This window comes from Phalacrocorax carbo, chromosome 2 (assembly GCF_963921805.1).
Source record: "Phalacrocorax carbo chromosome 2, bPhaCar2.1, whole genome shotgun sequence".
Classification (NCBI taxonomy): Eukaryota; Metazoa; Chordata; class Aves; order Suliformes; family Phalacrocoracidae; genus Phalacrocorax; species Phalacrocorax carbo.
This window is the reverse complement of record NC_087514.1, coordinates 24,802,404-24,818,671: the sequence shown is the minus strand read 5'-3', so window position 1 is coordinate 24,818,671 and position 16,268 is coordinate 24,802,404. Positions and strand designations below refer to the sequence as shown.

The window sequence follows — 16,268 nt, the reverse complement described above, 5'->3', positions numbered from 1 at the left end:
CCCACACCAAAAAAAAACAACACCTGGCCTTACTTTGTCAGGTGGAACCCATCTCTCCACAGCAGTCCCTGGTCCTCAAACAGGGTCCCATAGTCATAAGAGTCAAATATCTGTCAACAACACCAGAGGCACAAACAAGTGCTGACCCATAGGATCCATCCACTCCTCCAAGACTTTCATGACCAAGAACATCCTCATAACTCTGGAGTTACCCTTGAGGTCACTCTCAAGGTCTCCTCTGGCAGTATCATTGGCATGTGCCCACGTGCGTGGGCAGAAGACAGTAGTCTACGCCCTGGCAGCCTTTCAGTGTTGTGGGGCTGGGCTGGGGCAAGAAATATTTCCTAGATAGCAAGCAAGGTCAGCAGATGAGGATGTCTACCTCCTACAGAAAGAAGTCTACAGTTTCCTCGGAGGGGGCAGGTGGTGTTTTGGTTTTTGGGGGTTTTACAGGTTTTTTTTTTTACTATTCCCTATGGAAAGTCCCTAAGTCCTTCTCTTGCTCCATTACTACCACAGCACTGGACCTCTTCCGCAGCTGCAAATCTACAGAGGAAAGCTTTCACAAAAGTCACGAGCTTCCACATCCTGGAGATCTCCATCTCCCACTCAGTTGAGGAACATTTCTAGCTGCTCCCTCTCCAGTAAAGTTAGGAGATCAGACCCTCCTGTCTGCAGTGCTTCTGTGAAGATCCTTATTCTAAGGTATAAATATAAGGTATAAATAAAGAAGTATCTTTATTTCCTCAAAATATATTGCTTTGTCACTATTAGAGCGAGAAGCTGTATTGCAATCATCTTTTACCCTTCTATGCACTACTACCTCTACTACAAAGGCTACAACAGATTATACAACAACATAAAATACTTCGGCTTTATATTTCATACATTCCTACCACTGCTTTCTTACCACGCAAGGTGGCCTACAACACAGAGGCAGTATATCTCCTGGGAAATGAAAGATAGGAGCTTTGAATACAGTAAGGTTGGAGACAGACTGAAATTTTGACCTTAGCCTCTGGGCAAACCCATTCAACAGTGAACTACCATGTCGAAAGTTGCCACAACTACCTCCTTCAGCCATATTTTAAGCAGAAATTGTGACTATTTTATGAGTGGGCGAGTTCTGCTGCTAATACATGCCTATTAGACAACGACCTCAGAGAATGAGGTCAGTCTACTTAGTTTTTGTATAGCGAGGAAGCGACAGCAGAAACTAGATCACTAGTTTCCTAGGCCAGAGCAGCTGGTAGTCTCCCAAAGGACGTATCAAAGAAACATTTGACCACAGAGAGCTGTGTAACAAAGTGGTTACTGAGTTTGCAATTTTCACACCACAGTGACTTATGCACCCAAATCTTCATTCAAATTCAGGCCTCACTGAGTATTTTGTTTGTTTTATAATATACCTATTTGTCAGAAATAATTGCCACTAGCATTTAAATGGAAAATCCACATATTTTTCAACCAGCTGAAGCTTTCACAGATTTTTTGAAGGGCTATGAACTCAGGTTTAAAGGCTTTTTAATGGGGAAAAGTTTCCTGTACAAAACATCGCTTTGCTTCCCATGAACGAGACTTGTAAAACGGGTTTAGTAACTTTTGTTATATTTTTCCACCTTCCAGAGAAGAAAAATACTGAATGACACTACTATTATAAACCCATTAGTTCATTTCAGCTGAGCTATACTTTATTTCTGCTTTCAGCAAAATAAAGAATATCCATGTTAAGCTAGCATTTTGCAACAGCTCTTGAAGCAGAATTGCCAACATGAAGGGTTTTTTTTTAAAGAATTCCCATTTGTAAAAGATACTACTAGTGGTGTAAATGAACAACTTTATTACCAATCACAGGAGAGGGCTCAAGGATTGGAATAGGCTTGGAAACGTCTATCATCTCCTTCTATATATACACAGGAGTAAAGTACTGGTACACCTGCATATGGCATCAAGCAAACCATCTTAATGTGGGCACAGTAAACGCGCTTGAACAAAACTACATCCATGAAATATAAATGCCCATGTTACAGCACCACTAAAACCAGTCCATAATTAAGCTCACTTGCTGAATTCCTACAGGACCTGGGTCATAGGTTGTTATAAAACGTATTTCAATAGCTTTTGCTTTTCAGTTGAAAAACCAGCTGTAGGACTTACGTCTTTTTAAGAGTTATGATGCATCAATCCAGAGTTACCCAAGCATCCACCTCCTATTACAGAGGAGACTGACTTACAGTATGGCACAGTCTCTCACTGGATGGACTGAAATCACTAAAAAAATAATAAATAAGCAAAACCAACTCATGAATTCTCCTTTCAAAATGTAGGTTCTACAGCATGGTGCATGTCCCCCTGTAATCAAAGATCCCGTAGTAGAATAACACAAGAAAGGTCAGTGAGTAAGTGATGGAACCAAACCAGTCACTTGCCAGCTGAATGATGAAACCATCACTTGCCATGAGGCTAACTCCGGTTTGCTGGCTTTCCTTCGCTGGTGTTACAGGTTGCAAGACAGTCACCTGTGTGGGAGGAAGGAGGCCTGCTGTCTTAACAGTTATATTCTTCTGTTTGATAAGAAGGAAGAATGTTTAAGAATTATACTGACTAAACCTAAAACATTTCATCTCTTATAGGGCAAAAAGTAATAAAACAAAAACCTGACCACTTTTCTACATTCTGTCTGTCAAATGCCACTTCATTATTTGTCTGTCCTCTTTTGATATATTCAGCAGCAGCCATGAACGATCTAGAAGCCTGACTGAAGTCTGAAGCAACAGTTAGAAACCCAGAATAAGTCCAAACAGCAAGAGGCAACTTGTTTGTCAGCCCCAATCAGATGGCAAATACAAGTTCAACAGGAAAAAAAAAAGGGGGTGGGGGGTGGAAGGATGGGGGTGCTAATGAAAAGGAGAAAGGAGAACAATCAGAAGTACTCTTGGTGAACCAGAAAGCCCTAACACTAAGCCTTGCTGAAAAGGCACAAAGGGAATGTGGGGAAGCTGGTCTGAACACCAATCTCGGAACTGAGGTATGAAAAAGGTTCTATGTGAAAATAAATACAATCTGAGCAGCTGAATAAAAGTAGTACCACCTTCCATCAACCCTACTCTTTCTTTCTCTCTACATTAAACCTCCTGAAGTTCAGCTCTGTCCTCCCACCTCTCTTTATTCTGCATTTTTCTTGCCTCCTTCTAGGCACATACCACCTAGTCTCTGTTCAGAGCACACACAGGCATACTAAGCAAGAAGCCACAAATGTTGTTTATTGCTAGGCTGTATATTGTATGTTGGGGTAGGATGACAGGCCTCTTTTTGTTCCAAATCCCAATTTTATCTGGGCACAATTCCCTATTTGTGAAAAAAAATATGGTTTTAGTTATTTTCTGTCATGGCTCCCAGAGGCCTCTAAGCATGGGCACTTATAAATAAAAACTTATTATTGTTTCTTATTTTGTCCCTGGAGCAGGGACACAAGAGGCAGAAGGAAACAAAATGTGAAACTAAACACAAGAGCAATTAGGGAAAAAAAAGTTTGTCATAAATATTTTGTTGTCTCTACGAAGGAAATGAAATTCATCTTCCCCAGTTAACCAAGTTTATTTCTCCAAGCTTCTTAATTGCAATGTCCTATTATTCAGAAGTATCAAATAGTACTTTTAAGCTACCTGTTCTGATTTATTATAATCAAATCACACAAGAATCTAGAAAGTGTCCACCTTGCCTATAAAGGTATATTGGAAAAAGCAACCAACCTCAAAAACCTTGTATCTTTGTCAAGCCCAAAGCAGCACAAAATCTATGTCTGCCTCTCAGGGAGAGCAAGGATTTGTACGTCCCTTCCTGGTGACACTTATTTAGGACTCTTGCTATTGCTCCTGTTTCAGCCAATAGCACATGAATCACAGAACTAGAGGAGGACCAGCTACAGTGGACATGACCTATATTTAATTTCAGCTGAGAGATGTGGACGTCCCATTCTTGAGTTATTTCTAGTTTTTTATTCAATGGGTGCCTAATGAAAAACACAAAAAGTTCAGCAAGTGCTAGAACCAAACCCGTTGCTTGCCTGCTGAATGATGAAACCATCGCTTGCCATCAGGCTACCTCCAGTTTGCTGACTTTCCTTCGCTGGACTTACAGGTCTCAGGACAGTCACTTATGGGGGGAGGGAGGCGAAGGAAACCTGCTGTCCCAAAGATTATATAGACTTGTTTGACAAGAAGGAAGAATAGGGTTAAGAATTATCCTGACTAAATGCTAAGGTGTCGAAAAGTAATTCCCTAACTACAGATTCCTACTGGAATCAATTAAAAATGGAAGATAACAGTACATTTTCAAAAACAATGTCTCCAGCAACATAGCACACAAATAGGACATGAATAAGAGATTGCAGTGCAAACCTAATGACGCTTTTGTGATCTGTTTGGCATAATAACAGATATTTCCTCTCAGCACATAAAAACTACATGGATAGTTATTATGCCTGAAGTGATTTTAAAGGCTGCACAAAACCCTTCTTCTTAATACTTCCACCCTAAGAATTACTTTATTACCATTTACTCCAAATTTGCTTGTAATACCTCTTCTTTTTTTTTTTTGTCATTCACCTTTTCCTCAGCTTGTTGAAACTGATGAGCAAGATCGCTTGTACTAACCCTCTATTTGTCTATTAAACTGCCTTACAGTTTAATAGACAAATATTCTGTTTCAGAATGAAAACAAATGAAAGTATGTACTGAGTGTTTTTGTGAGGTAAATCATCCTACTTAAACTAATCACCAGGTTTGTTTATTATCTTATTGCTGAGAACACTAGGGAAAAAAAACCCTAAACCAACAAAAAAACCACACACAAAAACCCTAACAACAAAAAGGTCAACGAAACCCCGCCTTCCTTCCAATTGGCTGCACACTAAACACAAAGAAAACATATTCCTGCTTTGCACTTCCAACTAACCTTGCACAAATTACATCAGGTCTATAGGTGGAAACACAAATGGAACTTTGTTTGCTGTAAAGCATTCAAAGTTATTTGTTTGGCACTGATTTCCACTCGAGACATTAGCTTTATTACCTCCCACCCAAACAACTATCTGGAGTTAAACATTACACTGTGCCTCATGAAATCAGGCACCTACAGCCTGAGTTAGATTAATCTGTTGATGCTGCCCATTTAAGCAAATAATTATATTAAATTCAGTGGGCCTCATTCTCCAATAGTCTCCAGCCAAATAATGAGCACATCTATATGTAGGTACGTAAGTTAATTATTTAACAAATACATATTTATGCATATTTCAGTGTAACTTTAAAATTATAAGTATAAAATGTTTGCAACGTTTCTTCCTCTTTGTTACGTACTCCCTCACATACTGTTGACGTCAATTTGGACTTTTTACTTAGGTTTCAACAATCTTCCAATCATTGCCTTAAATCAAGCATTACTGAATTACATTCCAACATATGTTCAAATAACAAGTTATAAAATCAAAATCTGCTAATTGATCATGAGTTACAAACCAATTTTGCAGCAAGATATGTACTGACTGCTGAACCCATGGAGAGTCATGGTGAGTTCTCAGGACCACTGACATTGAATCAGCAGCTTCTCACATAATAGTATCACTTCACTTTAGCCCCAAGGAACTGGGCCAAATATATGTGTGACAGGAGGCAAAAAGCAAGAGGCAAGCAGTAGAAGGGAGAATTCACAGAGGCTAATTTTAGAGTACTCCAGAGAGACTGAGCAAAACACCAAAACCAGGCTTCTGCTTTGACTCTCCCACTATAGACACCTTTTTCTCCACAAATTTATAGAGAGCACTTAAAGACTCTTCTCCTGTTATAACCACAGGACTTGATGCTTAAAAGCCACTGATGATACAATGTTCTCACGCAGTATGAGAAAACATATTACATTATTAAAAGAAAAGTAAAAACATACTTTTCATGGTCCCATCTTCTTCTTCATCATCATCACTATTTATTACCATGGTCCCCAAGTCAGATTCTAACATAGTGCTATTGTGTTCAATCATTGTCTGAGCGCCTTCACTCATCGTGCTTGTGGCCCTCATGGTACCAGCGCTCTCTGAACTGGTCTTCACCATGGTGTGAGAGTCCAGCTCATCTTCATCCTATGAAGAAACATGTTAGAATGCAGCAGATAGTTTAAAAAAAAACACCACACAAAACAAAACAAAACCCCAACCACCACAATGTTAAGAAGCAATCACTTAATGCTTACTCATTAGTTCTATATCTTCATGTGACCTAGTTGTACTGCTAGACTTCCAGGTTTAAAACTTAAAAAGAAATTACAAAATAAAAAAATGTTCCATATAAAGGAAAAATAAAAACTGTCTTCTTTCTCACAGATGTACAGCAGGATGGACATAGCAGAAATGTAGCCCACACACCCACTCTATATCAGCAGCCAGTTTTGAGTATCTCAGTGATATTCTTGACCCATTATACCTCCTTGGGTTGCAAAATCAATACTACCTTTTATAGACAATCATTTGGTGGTTTTGCAAAGGACAATCACCAGGGACTTGTGCTGATCAGCCTTAACTAACTATCATGCCCAGCATCTTACATTACACACAGCACCCAGATGACAGAAACCCATTTGATTTAGGTATTAAACAGTCCTCCAAAATAGTTTCTCAAGTCCACCTCAGAAACAGAAAATCAACTTGGCTTACTTCAAGTATTTAATTCTCTTTAAAAATCTCTGTCGCAAGAGTGAGCAAAGGAACTTGTTGATACTGATAGAAAGATATCTGTTAGATAGATCTGTTAGATCTGTTAGAAAGATATCTGTAACAAACAAAAAAAAACCCCACACACCCCACCCCCCCACACCCCCCCCACAAAAAAACCCACCACAAAAAAACACCACACCAAAAAACCCAACCCCACCTAAGCCTACAGGGTCTGGCACTTTCTATTTCTTACTGAACTCGTACTTTTTCTTTCCTATTATCCCCTAACAGTTTGCGTCTAGTATAGACATAAGTGCACAAGCCAGCTACGTTGCCTGAGTGCCTGTTTCTCTAATGGTTGGTGTAAGCAGATACTGAATTGTAGTTAGCAGCAATACCAATACAGCAGCTCCTGACTCTATTACATCTCAACTACAAGACACAAAAATTGATCTAATTTTGATTCAGAGTCTGGCTAACAGGATAACATACTGAAACCAGGATACAGATCTAAATCTGTGATTAAAGTTTCAAATGTCAAAAGAATCATTCTTTCCAGATTATAATTTGTGAAAATATTAAAGTTCTTCACTTGCATTTTTTGGGGGGGGTTTTAGATGTGTTCTAACACACTATATATAGTACCCTACCCTTGGAAAAACTATGATATTCCCAAAGATACACATAGTTTACAGCTACAGCACTAGAGGACTGTGTCAGTAAATAAATGAGAATATTTTAGTACTGCTCCTCCTGGTGGCAACTTTAATTTTCTTTTACTTTCCGCCCTCCCCTGCAACATTCTTGCTAACCCCAGTGGTTTTTACAAGTTATATTTTTTTTTCCCCCCTTTCTAACAAGGGTACTCAGAAAGTAAAGTCCAAAAGTGTCTTTTTGCATTACATTTTAAAAGTGCCAGGACAATTAAGTTATTATTTCCAAGTGCTTCTTTCAGTACTGCAATACAATGCCTAACTGACTCACAATGTACTCCTAGTTCTTATATTAAGTGCTATAAATGTGGTGTCTCTAACATACAGGCAGGCAAATCCTTGAGCTTAAGGCACGGTTACATTTGATTTACAGATTTGCTTGACTAACATTAATATCCATTTGCAGTGCATATGGTCCTAAACTTACTAAAACTGAAATTAGAAATGAAACAAACTTTTTTCCCTGAGGCTTAAAAGTTTTATTTTAGGAGTTAGTGAAAAAAGTGACAGCTAACAATAAGAACAAGTATGAAATGGAGTTCTAAGTGGCCATTTTCAAATATTCTTCATTAAAACTTCTTCATTAAAAACACTGATATTTTATTTCTTCGGTCAAATCAAGTACATGGATTTGTTCCAAAGAACAACATTTCATTTTCCAGTCTGAGAGTATCAAAAGCCTTTAACTTACTCTTGTCTCTCAGCAAAGGAAACAGTTACCTTCCAGTACCCAGGAGACTAAGGATTACAAAAGCCCACCTGGTACTAACAGAAGAGTTGTCCCAGAAAGAGAAGTACATGACGATTTTGACCAATAGTATTTTCCCTACATCAGGAATAATGTACCGAGAGAGAGCAATATAGAATTTTTTCTGGGCCTGTGCATGCCCCAAAATATTTAATTTTGTGGGTTAAGCCAGATTGTTTCCAGAACTATCATCCCAGTACTTCTCACAAATATGAGATTTAGCTAATATGGCAGCAGACTATACTGGATCTGAAAAAGTAACTTTACAAAAATATTCAGTGGATCCAAATTATTTAATTGCACATTTACATGAGAGATGAAAGTGATTTCTTCCTACAAATTCTGATTCATGCTTTACAGTTCATAAATATTGATGTAGAACTTCTGATCTGTTGTTAAAAAAGGTAAACTCACTGATTAAATAAAAACAAACAGAATCTCAATTTTAACCAGGAAAAAATATAAGGTATTAAAGCTGAAGTGTCATGTTCTTATAGTGTTTATGAAAACAGATCCAAGAATCAAGCAATAAAACCAGCTAACGCTGGAATTAAACTGTCTGCCATTCTCTTGCGTACAAGCAATAAACACCAAACTTGTATTTCACAGGGGTTTCCCATACGCCAGTAGACAGTAACAGAAAGAGCGCACGAGTGAGAGCTCTAATATCTCTTGAAATGCTACAGAAAACACAATAAACTATGGAAACTCTGAAAAACATTACAGCGTAAAGTAAGTACAAGTAAAACATTGCCAATACCCTGCAAACCTATGGGACTAACTGCTTGGATCTCCCCGTTCACCAAAATAAGCTGGAAGATTAACAAAACCAATCCTTAAAGCATGAAAATGCAGAGACTTTATTATCAGGACAGCCAATTCAAAGAGACTTCAGCGGAAACAGCACGCAAGACTTCACAACAAGCTTGTAACATAAGAGATATCATCACACAAGAAGTTTTCTCAGAAAAGGTGGCCTTGCACATCATACCTGAGTCTACATCACGGTAGAAGAGAATGCACCACGGTGAAAATGGATTTTTCTGTTGCATTCTTAACGTTCAAGGGAAAAAAAGGGGAAGACTGATAAAGAAAAAACTAAACAAGACAAGCAAATACAGCAGCTTGCCTTTAAAATGGCTTAACTACGGCTTGTGAGTATGAAAAGAACACTAGAGGGCACCAGAGACAGCTAACCCGACTGCAAAACATTAAAGGAAGATTTACATGCTGGCAAAATTTAGTATCCTGTAAAATAATTTCATTTACTATTAACACCTCATCATCACCTTTGAAAAACGTGGCTGTAGTCACAGCTATCTTTTTGTAAAAGCTCTGTAGTAGCTACATAAACACATAATATAGTTTGGTGAAGAACAAGGATTTTTTAAAAGTTCCTAAACGTACAAAGCCCAACTATAACCCAAGTATATGCGTAATACTGAGTACATATTTAAGCTTAGACCCATCAGCAAAAGGGTGAAGACCTAACTTTCAGCACACACAGATCCCGTGAGATTCACTAGACGTATGTCACAAAACAGCGTTTAAGCTTGTTTTCTACCTCCTTCTAATTGATACACCTCGTAATAACAACCTGCTGCTCGCAATTACCTCCCTATGTTTACTCTTCCTATAATCGGTTTCTGGCTCTAAATTGCTGCGGATTTTGACAATATGCTCTTAAAAAGCTGTTTGTGCCCCTTGGGTAGCTGTATTTCACTCAAAGTCATCTTTACACATTTCTAACTTCAGGACACTTAAAGGACTGCAACCAAATTTAATTACTACATACGTCAAGTGTTCTTTGGCTTAAAACTGTTTTTGTAGCATTTTTCCTTTAACACTGTCATGCAAAGTTACAGATATATACACACACACACACACACACAGAGACAGTTAGGTAAATACATCATATACATACAAATGCATGAATGATGCATGAAAGTAAATATAAAACCCTCCAGAAAAACACAGCCTGGTGTATCAGATTTAAAATACAGAATAACTCAAATGACTCGCTAGTTCCTTTAAAATAACTATATAAATATTTCTTAAGGTCTTAAAGAGACAGACTCCAACTTCTCATGATTAATATAAGATTAACCAAAGAAACTTTTGTATGAATGAACAAATAAGTCTACATGTAGGAGTAACTGATTATTGATGGTTGGCTAAGTCGTTGATACTTGTCAAGCACTAAGCGTGTAAGAAAAACAAAAATGGTGTACTGAAGCAGTAATTCCCTGATTGAATATTCCAAAATAATTAGGCATTCCTCACATAGAGACATTAAAATGTAGAAGAAAACATACAGGAAGAGCTGCTTGTTAGCTCATTCCTTTAAAGATCCACAGAAATAAATATTTAGACATGTTTCCTGCAAGCTGCCAGGCAACGAGTTACTTTACATTCTCCTAATACAGCTGCCCAGCCTCAGCATCCAATTCATATATCACACTTCAAAAAAAATGCACGAGAGAAGAGATTGGTCATGTTTAGTAATGCCTAAACTAACACTTAAACTTTGATATTGGGATTAACCTTCCGTAGAATATACAATTTGCAATTTTTGCTTAATTAAAAAAATCTGTACAATTACCTCAGCACCTATCAAAACATGTCAGTTTGTCAGAAGGCATTCTCAACACACGAGCAGCTCTCATAACAGGCATAAAACCAATTCAGAGCGCACTATTTGTGATTATATTATATCTCTCTGGAAGGATACAGACATAAAGACTGTATTCAACCTGGCCATTTATTTACAGGTGTATAATACAAAGGTTTGAAAGCAAAAAAAATTTACATTACCACTGACTACTTCCTATACTACAAAATGTTCACAGGAAGTGGTAAAAATAAAAAATAAGAATCAATTTTAGGGATGTGATTCCTCCTCACTTGAAGGAAAACAACCTGAATCTATCCTGGATATAAGCACATAATTGTGAAATCTTTGCATCTAATTAATTCTCCAAAACCACCCACTCCTCTCCATTCTACTTTCAGTTATGTAAGTCACTTCTAACCTGAGTGCCCATCACAATACATATAGGGCTTTAAGAGGGAATTAAAGCTGTAAGAACTTATTCAAATATAAGTGTTAGGGTCAAATCTGGTTTCCTAACAAGAGGAACATCATAGTTAGGACATTTTACACCTTTCTTCTTGATGGGTCCCCAAACACGTACCAGAGAGTAATGAGCACAACCGCTCACGCTTTACATCGGAAATTCTTGGGGGCTTAGATGAATAAATTCAAGCCTCCGACAGGTTAACTGAAACCATTCTTTTTCAATACTATATGGACTCAATTCACTGCCCACGAGAGACCTTTAACACTGATAGACTCTACTTAACACCAACACCAATATTTGCTCTTGCTTTTAGGTGTTATTAAATAGGCATTTCTCCAGGTTTGAGTCTGCCTTTGCACTTCTACAGTGAGGACTTCACAGCAATGTCACTGGGAAAAATCTGCTTCTAAAGAATTATTTTCCAAAATGCATGTGCTAGGTGGCTATTACTTCCCACTGAAAACTGAACAGTGACTCCAAATCCATATGCAATCTGAAAACATTCATAGATATGAAAATATGAAGAAATATGCGCATGGCTTACTGTCACCACGACTACCCATGGTAACACAGGGACTGTCACGATCTCTTTAGAGAGCTGCTGCCATCACCGCGTGTTGGCTTATCAAAACTGTATTATTGTTTGAACTGTATGTTCGTATATTCATGCAAACTACACACAGACAGCCCTGTATTTCTTCACAGTTCTGTGGAAACCAGTACATAAAGAGGAGGTACATGCAATAGTTGTTTCTCTTTATACTTGGATGCTGGACTGCTGACTTCATCCACTACAGTATACCAAACTGACACTCATATTCTCTGTTGTTCATTCTTTCCCTTCTGGAAAGGAAAACTCAGAAGTGTAATAAAGAATTGGCTTATTGTTTTTCTGGCAGTTCCCCAAAAAAGTTCCAAATTTAATGAAAGACAATCTTTGAGCTTATTTCGAAATTAGGCATTACTTCACATTGAAGTGGGGGCTTTTGGGGGGATTTGTTGTTTGTTTGGGATTTTTTAGAATTACAAACACAAATGTTCCAATACTTTCATTTTATTCTTCTGGTTTTTAACCTGGTTTCCTTTAATAACTTGCGAGTCATTGATCAGTCTCTGCTTAATACACTTTAAAAACTAAAATCTATGCTGTCCAGAACTTCACTTAATTCAGGACACAACACACCTACATGTTGCTCAGGAGTCTCCTAGCATGCAGTACATGAATAACATGAATTCAGGAGACATGATACAGAAAATTTCTTTGATTAAATAAAAAAATTGTAACAGCTTGTCCTGATATTTTCTAGTTTGGCTGGTTTTGTGCTTTTGACTGATCAGAATCTTTAGTGACTGCAACAGAACAAGATGCTGCTGTCATCTCTCAAATCTGGAATTTCTTACAATGATGTACTGAATTGAAATTCAGGTGCAAGACATGGGAAATCTGATTTGGAAGAAGAGTTCTGCATTGTGACAACGCGAAAGCTATTCATAGGTCACTACCAAACATGGAGTTGTGACAAACTATACTTGCCAACAAGGAAATCCCTCCTCCTCACCTCACCATCAATATTCTTCATTTCACTCACTTGTACCCTCACTTTTTCTATTAAAGCTAAGTATTTCCAAACTTTTTTCACGCAAGGTTTACCAATACAAAATTATTAAAGGCATATATTTACTGACAGCAAAAGTCATATTTACTACCAAGTATCATATTACTGTTTTAACAAAAGTAAAAATTCTGCCCTAATTACAAAACTTCATCACAGATTATTTTTTAGAATCATAAAACCGTATGAAAAATTAGGGAATTAAAACATCTTGACACCATAAAAGAACATAAAAATCTTTTTAAAAATAGGAACAAAAATCCCTTTTACTTGATCTTTTTAGAACGGCTAACTTGGAAAAAGTTTACTATTCGGTATAAACCTTATAGCAAAAATACCTGGACATCCTCTCGTCCATTACAAGATATTTTTTCAGTAGTAAATACATGGTGGCTTATAGTCTTCCTTCAGTACAACTGATGGAACCAAAGGGAAAAAAGGCATAAAACCTCTCAGAATAATCTCCAGGAGTAATGAAATTTATCTATCCATGATCAGGATAAAAATATGACATTTTTGCACTGACAAGTACCACTCCTCACTTCACCAGCAGCACCAGCTAGTACTTCCCGTTTGTTTGCTCCACTTAAAAGTGGCATATCTTCTTAGCTTTGCATGTGTCCTTTCTCTACATTTGGAACTTTCCCCAAGCTCAGAGAGATCTATTCCTTCCCCCTACTTAAGTTTACAAGAATGGCACAAACTATTTGTAAAAAATATCCATTTTTTCTGCCATGAGCAAGGCTGCCTTTGCTGGAGAACTACAGTTAAACCCTCAATCACCTTACCACAGAATTACAAACACATCCTTTGAATTCCTGTTGCTTCAAATGCACAGATAAGTCAGGCTGTCATATTTGCTACAGACCTATCTGAGCCCACAATGAATTTGACTACAGGCTATTTGTGTAGCCTAGTCTACTACTGGACCTCTCTCACAGCAAACAAACTAGATATAAGTTTGTAAGGATTAACCTCTCTGTGTTTTCCCCACAGAAAATCAGTTACAATAGCCTGTTAAGCAGAGTTAGAATGTGTAGTTCAAGCAGTTACCACCCCTTTAGCAATATGCAGTGACCAGCCACTTGAACTCTTAAACTTGTCTCCTGCTCTAAACTATTAAGGGATAGTTTGCACTAATCTCTTCTGTGCTTTGTATTCAGCCTACCTTCAGTGCCTCTTTAAGTCCATCCTTCACAAAGTTTACTTTGCATTAAAATAGACCCATAGAGGCAGCCAGCTTATCTTGCTGAGGAAGCACACTACTTGGCTCAAAAATGCAACCACAAGGGCTTATGTAATTATGTCCAAATGCAATATATTATGCACTCAATATACAGGATATCTCTCTCAACATCTGCAAACATCATTCGGTATTACCTATTAATTTTAGTAAATTATAGCCTGTAAGTAGCATCACCATAGAAAACTAAAAAGGAGAAGACGACATCAAGTTACTAAGGATGAAAAAACTATTTAGAAAAGAACTTCAATAATTAACACCAATGATACTATATAGCATGAAGTGCATGTTCAATATATGTTTTTTTAAATAATTCTGAAGTCTTTTATAAGTACAGCAGTACAAAGGGCTTGCCCTAACAAACATACCTTTTTTTTTTTTCTTCAAAATGTCCATATTGCTAAGGTTTTCATCCAGGGTCTCTCATCCTTCTTGCCTATTTGTCATCTTAAAGTCTCATCTAGTGATCCCTCCACTCTAGGTAATACAAATATAAAGGTTCATTTTCCAGCTTCTCCCCTTCTCTCTTTCATTATGTTGAAGTCATATTCTACTTTTAATTTTTCTACCACCTTTCTTTTCTGAGCTGACTAGTCTCATTCACAAACCTCCTTTCTGTCATTTCATTCTGTACACTGAGAAGTCAGCTCTGCCTGAAATTAGCCTCTTCCATTACCCACTTGTTATCAAACCCCTTTATTCTTTTCCCAGGTCCCCTGCTACTACTGGCAGGGCTGCCTCTAGCCCTCTGCAAGACTGTCATCACTGTCCTTTAAAACTCTTCTAGATCTTGATCCTGAAAACAAATTGAGCAAGGTGTGCCAATCAAGAGCTTCTCATGCTGACTAATCCTTTATCTCCTCTGCCTGTGCACCTCTGTCATCTACTCTGACCTTCTCCCTTATATGTAAGAGCAACTTCTTTCAGGCAGAGGTTGACTTCTGGTGCTGAGTTTGCTGGTGCTCATGCACTGGTATACTTTTACAGCCCCTGAAATTCTGTTAGCATAAATAAAAAAGACAGACTTAGCATTTCTATAGACTACAACTACACTTACTTTTAAGAGTAATGCCACTTTGCAGCAAAGGTGGCTAATGGTATACCAGGCTGCATCAGGAGTATTGCCAGCAGGTGGAGGGAAGTGATCCTTGCCCCTCTGCTCAGCACAGGTGCTGCTACACCTGGAGTACTGGGTCCACTTCTGGGTTCCCCAGTACAAGGGAGACATGGGCATACTGCACAGAATCCAGCAAAGGGCCAGAAAGATGATTAAGGGACTGGAGCATCTGTCCTATGATGAGAGCTGAGAGAGCAGGAACTGTTCAGCCTGGAGAAGAGACGGCTCAAGGGAGACCTCATCCATGTGTACAAACATTTGAAGGAAAGATGCAGAGGATGGATCCAGGCTCTTTTTAGTGGTGCCCAGTGACAGGACCAAAGGCAATGGACTCACACCGAAACACAAGAACATCAGAGAACACTTCTTTACTGTGAGGGCAATCAAGCACTGGAATAGGCTGCCAGGGAAGGTTGTTCAGTCTCCCTCCTTGGAGACATTCAAATGCCACCTGGACACAGTCCTGGGCAATCAGCTCTACGTGGCCCTGCTCGAGAAGGGGGATTGGACCAGATGACTTCCAGGGGTCCCTTCCAACCTCAACCACCATATGATTCTGTTCTCTCAGCCCTGCTTACCAAAGATACTTCTGTTATTTTCAGATTTGAGGTACCTATCTTTTATACTTAGTGACAAGCAGAGTCTCACTGTCTTTTTAATGCATAACCTGTTCCCCCACCAAAGTACATGGTAAAATTCCCCTCTATTACAATGGCAACACAGTACATTCCTGCCCCAACCCTAGCTTTGAGGTTCCCTTATAGTAAACACTGAATAATACTGGGTTGGGCAGTGGGAAACCTAGTGTTATATTCTGGCTTTTGTACCCATGCAGGAAGCAGGAGGAGTTGCAAAATGCTTCTTCAGTTGAGGTGGACCAAACTTACCCTGTACCCTTCCACCCAGCAGCAGGAGAGAGAAGGTGTACACCACATACTGAGCTGGCATGGATTGTTTTGTCCCTACCTGGCAATCTGATTCCTCATCTGAGCCTCAGACTAAGTAATTAGATTTCATACCTAATTTTGGGTTAACGCAAAAATCATTA

The 16,268-nt window shown here is 38.4% G+C and overlaps 1 protein-coding gene across 4 annotated transcripts in view; it reads right to left on the bottom strand.

The window, feature by feature from the left end:
• STK3 (serine/threonine kinase 3) overlaps positions 1-16,268 on the bottom strand; it is a 139,175-nt gene that overhangs the window by 49,462 nt on the left and 73,445 nt on the right. For all 4 annotated transcript variants that reach the window (XM_064442329.1, XM_064442332.1, XM_064442328.1 and 1 more), the window contains one exon: positions 5,944-6,136. In XM_064442329.1, coding sequence (XP_064298399.1) covers positions 5,944-6,136 — 193 coding nt within the window. The remainder of the gene's footprint in view (positions 1-5,943; positions 6,137-16,268) is intronic.